This window comes from Chrysochloris asiatica, unplaced genomic scaffold (genome assembly GCF_000296735.1).
Source record: "Chrysochloris asiatica unplaced genomic scaffold, ChrAsi1.0 scaffold00007, whole genome shotgun sequence".
In the NCBI taxonomy this organism is placed as follows: Eukaryota; Metazoa; Chordata; class Mammalia; order Afrosoricida; family Chrysochloridae; genus Chrysochloris; species Chrysochloris asiatica.
Window position 1 is genome coordinate 26806445 of NW_006408525.1, and position 6011 is coordinate 26812455.

Below are 6011 nucleotides of genomic sequence, written 5' to 3' on the forward strand. Positions count from 1 at the left end.
TGGGTAATATATGCAGATGAGGTTATAGGGAACTATCTTTAGGACTGAAAAGACTCAACCTGTAGCACAAAAGAGTTTTCCAGACATTATAAATTGGTGATGTGTGACTACTTGTTGAGTCTGGAAGGCTGGCATGACACAGATTTCTAAAAAAACACAGAGGTCCAGCAAAGGCAGGTTCCAAGGATCTTTCCTATGCTTGATCTAAATGGCTTCATGGATGTCTTCAAAGAGAATTCAAGCTTCTAAGTTAACAGCTACATGACTGAGAGCTGCCACTGGGTCCAGAGGAATTGCCACGAGCATTGGAGGTGGAACTAGGGTTGGAGAGAAGCCTGAGGAGACACAAACGTTTAGACTGGGTTATGGATGGGAGTGGGTCAAACCCTATGGCACACACAACACCTTGAGTTCAATGAGACAATTGATGAATTGATAATGGTTGTGGTTAGTTGACATCAAGTTAGCTTGATATAAATCCTTCTTTCTCTCCAAGTTGCCTTGTGTAAAGGTGGAGGATATTTCTTACACGACTCTGAAAAATACTCTCCCATCCTCTTGAGCTCACATAGAACTTACCACAACTTTTTCTGTCCTATGGTTCTGAGTAGCAATCTCTGTACCATTTTAGCTCTCTGAGGCAGGGACTACATTCCCTTCATCTCTGTGTCTGCCACATTTCCATAAATTTCACAGATCACTGTATACATAGTAGATCCTTCATCAATGCATATTGTTTGGTGAGATGAAAATATGGCCAGCATGTGAATACCCATAATGTCTTGTAATCCCACCTGACATGTTTCCCCAGAAAAGTTTAGCATCATACTCACTTGCTGTCCTCACTCTCCAACAGGCTCCGGTATGTGTTGATCTCACCCTCAAGGTGCGCCTTGACATCCAGCAGCACCTGGTACTCCTGGTTCTGACGCTCCAGGTCACAGTGGATCTCAGACAGCTGGGACTCCACGTTGGTGATCATGCTCTGCACCTGGGACAGCTGAGCACTGTAGTGTGCCTCAGTCTCTGTCAATGTGTTTTCCAGAGAGTCTTTCTGTGATGGGAAGACCAAAAATAAATAAGTCAATATTCATACACAGGCTCCTTTAAACGGTTTCTCTATATTGTTACAAACAAGTCATAAGCTGAAAGATTTAAGAAGAGTTTGTGATCAGAAGGGACCCCAGAGACTGAATTCCCTGGCTTTGCATTTCTCAGCAGGACATCTGAACAGTACCTACCAGGTTGTGCTGGGCCTGCAGCTCGATCTCCAGGGAGCTAACAGTGCGTCTCAGCTCCATGATCTCAGCCTGGCTGGACTGCAGTTGCTCCGAGCTGGATGCCACCTGCTTGTTCAGTTCCTCAGTCTGAAACAGCCAGAGGGGAGAAGACAGGGTCAGATCCTGCCTTACAGGCCCAGGAAGTTCTAGGTGGCCACTTGCTACATGCCCACCTGTTTGGCAAACCATTCCTCCACGTCCTTGAGGTTGGTCTCCATTAGGGTCTCATATTTGGACCTAGTCTCATTCAGCACACGGTTCAGGTCCACGTTGGGGGCAGCATCCACCTCCACATTCAGGCGGTCTCCAAGCTGGCTTTGCAGGGCATTGGCTTCCTGAAGGAATAAAGGAAAGAAAGAAACACAGAAAAGTCTATAAATAAACTCTATTTGATAGAGTCCAATGTGGTGGAGAGAGGATTGTACTAGAATATAAAACACAGTTGAAGTTAAAGTCCACTGTTAGCTCTGGCAAGTCAGACCTTCTGTCTCTTTTCTTCATCTCTATAATGAGGATGCTTGATTCAATGATATCTAAAGTTTCTTCCCACTCCAGGATTTTATCACATCGTTTTGCTCTTCCTACTGCTCACTGTAAACCTGGCATAGCACGTGGTTTACAATCATTGCTAATGTAATGTAATCATTGCTAATGTAAGTATAGAGTCCAGGTTTGACTCTCCTCTCTCATTTCATGGAACTCTCTTACCTGCTCATGATTCTGCTTGAGCTGCAACAGCTCCTCCTTCAGAGACTCCACCTGGGCCTCCAGGTCGGACTTGCACAGGGTCAGCTCGTCCAGCATCCTGCGCAGGCTGTTGATGTCAGCCTCCACCAGCTGTCGCATGGAGTGTTCCATCTGGTACCTGTCCACACAGACAAAAGTCAAAGGAGGTAAAAAGGAAAGACTTTTTTTCCTGAGATTTGTTTGGCTAATTTAATATTATCCATTATATTGGGAAATATTCTGAGTTTTTAAAATATTTTGAAAGGAAAAGAAATACAGAGGTTCAGAATGAGACCATTTGCTCCCTCATACCCATAGAGAAGTTATTGAGGTAGTCCAGAAATTTACTTTTATCCCAACATTATTTGTTCTAAGAACCCCTGCTATCAACTAAGTCCCACTGTTTTTTTCTTTATTTAAGTAAGTAAGCTTTAAAAGCCAAATAATAATTGTCCTAATATATTCTGAGCCTTGATTTTCTCATCTGTTAAACAGAGACAAAGTGACCATTTTGTAGGACTAGCCTGGTGATAAAGAAGTGGCATAAGTAAAATCACACTGTAAACTGCAACGTCCCATAAAAATTGCAAAAGCACACGCTATGATGGTCATACCTAGAACAATTGAAAGATTCTCTGAAAGAAATGGATATTATATGCTGTTTTGTGATTGAACCATTTCTTTCTTATGACTGAGAGGGAGTAGCCTCCATTAAGGGACCAGTGTGAAATTCAGTTCTTAACTTGGTTTGACACAAGTGAAAAAGAGAAAGAACTGTGGTTTCTTATACTCCTTCAAAAAAAAAAAAAAAACCTTAAAACCCAGTATCTGAGAGCTAACAGGACTTTAGAAGATATCTAACTAAGGGCAAAAAGTCTTCCCAATCTTATCCCAGATAGCTTCTAATTGCACATTCACCAGGACACGGGGCATCACATTGCATTCATCCCACCCCATTACCCATTACTACACGGCTCTGATCCTAAGAAAACGTCCTTACTTGGTTCTGAAGTCGTCGGCAGCCAGCTTAGCATTGTCGATCTGCAACACCATCCTAGTGTTCTCAGCCTTGCTGGACAGGATCTGGAAAATCCAAAGCATTCCAGAATAAGCAAGGCCTTTATTTTTCAGGAGCCCTACTGGCACCATGGGAGCTTGGTGTCTCCATATGATAAGCACTGGTCTATGAAACATGAGATCTGCTCTTCAAGTCCACAAGTAGCTCCAAGCGAGAAAGATGAGGCTATCTGATCCTATAAATTGCAGCTTAAGAAATAATGTATATAGAGAGTCACTATGAGTCAAAATCGACTCAATGGTAATGGGCTTTGTTACTTTCAGCCAGCACCATCCCTAATAACCTGCTTATGTGGAAGGAGCATGATGAAAAATCATAGTATATCATATACGGGGGTGGGGGGGGGCCTTCAAAAGTCCGTGGAAAATGCCATTATCTTTCAATTCCACTTTACCACAGACTTTGTGAAGCTTTCACATATAAGGTAATTAAATGTTGTTTATGTGCAATATGTGCTCAATTATATCTGAGAATAAAGAATGCCTCACTCCTCAAAGTTAAAAGCTATTTTCTTTAAGTTACATTTTTTTCAAATAACTCTTAGTTCTCCAGATTTTCAATGTTAGGATAAAAGGAAGACCAGAATGGTCAAGTAAAACTGTGTCCTTCATTAGGAATTCTTCTCTTCTTGGTCTGTCTCTGGCTTCCTGCAGGAATTGAGTAGCCCAGAGTCACAGAAGGTGGCCAACAGTTCCAATTGACTTAGGAAGCAGCATTCAAAAATCAAACAACATTGCATTATACAAATCTACTGCACAAGAACTCTTTGAAGTGTTCAAGTGCAAAGATGCCAATTTGAGGACTAAGGTGCACCTGACCCAAGCCATGGTATTTTCAATAACTTCATATGCATGTGAAACTTGGACAATGACAAAGAAAGACTGTAGAAGAATTAATGCATTTGAGGTATCTGTTCGTGAATAATATTAAAAATTCCATGGACTACCACAAGAACAAACAAATCTGTGTTCAAAGAAGTATGTCCATAATGCTCCTTAGAAGCCAGGATGGCAAGACTTCTTCTCTCATACTTCACACATATTATCAGAAAGGACATATTTATCATGCTTGGTAAAGTGGAGGATCAGTGCAAAACAGGAAGACCATCAATGTGATAAATTAGCACAGTGGCACCAATGTTGTACTTAAACATAACAATTTTTGAGAGCATGGTGCAGGATACAGCCAGTGTTTCGTTCTGTTGTGCATTGGGTTGCTGTGTCAGAGCCTACTCGACAGCAATTCACAACAACAACAAGGATGTCCCCCGGATGTTAAAACCAGTAAAGTTCCAGGCAAACAAAGGCAGTTGGATACTCTATCCTTATACCACCTTCCTTGAAGTCTGCTGCCTCGCTCCACTCTCACCTTGCCATTGTTCATGCTTTTGCACCTGGCTTCTTCCTCTTCCTATACTGTCCTGGACTGCTCTTCCCCACCTAATAAGGCTCCTTGTATAACATCCATTCCTAAATACTGCATGCAGTCCCTTCTTTTATGGCCTTCCACAGGACTTTGCACAGAGCCACATTCACCATGGTCATTTGTTTCTAAATATGTTTCCTCTATTAAGCTTTGAACTCCATAAAGAAAGAGACAGCATAGAATGCTTGTAAGTCCGTCTTCTGTCTATACTTAATTGGAATACCTAAAATGAGGCTACAATGTGCCCAATGAAGGAAGCTTCCTTCGGAGACTCTGCATTACATAAGACCATAGGTGGAATCCTGAATCCCATCCAGCATCTTCTGAGGTGGGAAATTTCCACTTGAAAAGACAAGGAGATCAGCCTGGCATGGCTAGAAGAACAGAAGCTACTTCTTGAAAGAAAGAGCAACAGGAAAAATACAAAACAATAATGGCAGCCCAACTGATTACTACAATAACAAGCAAGTTGCTCACCCAGGAGACATCAAGGCAAGTGGTCGGATCTCCTCAGGGAAAACCCCCTTTAAGATTAGGACTCAATGGGAATACATTCTCTGATTGGGGATCACGTTCGTCACTGATAAGGGGAAGTGAGGGGGAAACAGCAATGAGGCTGCGAGTTTCATAGACAACATTCAATAGACTCTTGTGAACCCAGGTGGAGACCTGGTCAGCCAAAGTGTGGCGAGACCTGGGGACTTTTGGGCCCAGAATCAGTGACATACCCACAGAGGACTAGAGTAGAGAGTGAAGTGTCCAGCTGATAAGAAGAGAGGGCATATGCATAAGAACATTCACACTTGCAGATAATACCTACTTGACCTGGCTTCAATGACTGGATCATCAGAGATCAACTAGAAGAAGAAAGATGAGGAAAAAAAGAGTAATTTGACACAATTTGATGAACTTGACCTACACCTATGGATGCAAATTTGTACAGCAGGGATCATCCCCAACCCCTACATACACAGAGCGGAGAGGGATGGACAACTTGGACATTGGCTATCCAAAAAGGGGGGGAGGGCTACAGAGGCAAGAAGTGACTGGCTTACGAGTTTTCAAGAGGGAGCCTAGATCCAGAGGGTGCAGAGGAAGGTAGAATCTCCACTGAGAAGTATCCAGTCTGTCTGGTGGGGCTAATGAAAGGAGATGCAGCTATGTCTCTTGTGATACAATAATGAATAATTGTTATCAGGACTGACTGTAAGGGTTGGAAATGTAAAGGTAGATGTTTTGTAGCAAAAGGAGGGGAGTGATTGACTTTGCAGTCTAGGAGCAGAGATCCTGGTCCTATCAAGGGAGAAGAATGGAGAGCAGGACCCTACCCAGAGAAGCAGTGTTGCTAGAGATGGAGGCAGAGACGATGACGTGTAGAAATGGAGCATCTGGAGACTTTAGACCTAGAGAGGGAGAGGGGCTGATGACCGGGGAGCAGTCTTGCAGGGTATACTTTGGTTGGTTGATGATGCATGGAGGGGATTGTAACCATGGCAATGAAA

At 42.9% G+C, this 6011-nt stretch overlaps 1 protein-coding gene across 1 annotated transcript in view; it reads right to left on the reverse strand.

Moving 5' to 3' along the window:
- Positions 1-250: 250 nt before the first annotated feature.
- Positions 251-6011, reverse strand: part of LOC102837509 (keratin, type I cuticular Ha4-like) — a 7141-nt gene continuing 1380 nt past the window's right edge. Inside the window, exons 2-7 of the mRNA XM_006833683.1 lie at positions 3007-3089; positions 1989-2145; positions 1454-1615; positions 1242-1367; positions 834-1054; positions 251-335 (exon numbers count right to left, since the gene is read on the reverse strand). Of these exons, the coding sequence (XP_006833746.1) occupies positions 251-335; positions 834-1054; positions 1242-1367; positions 1454-1615; positions 1989-2145; positions 3007-3089 (834 nt within the window). The remainder of the gene's footprint in view (positions 336-833; positions 1055-1241; positions 1368-1453; positions 1616-1988; positions 2146-3006; positions 3090-6011) is intronic.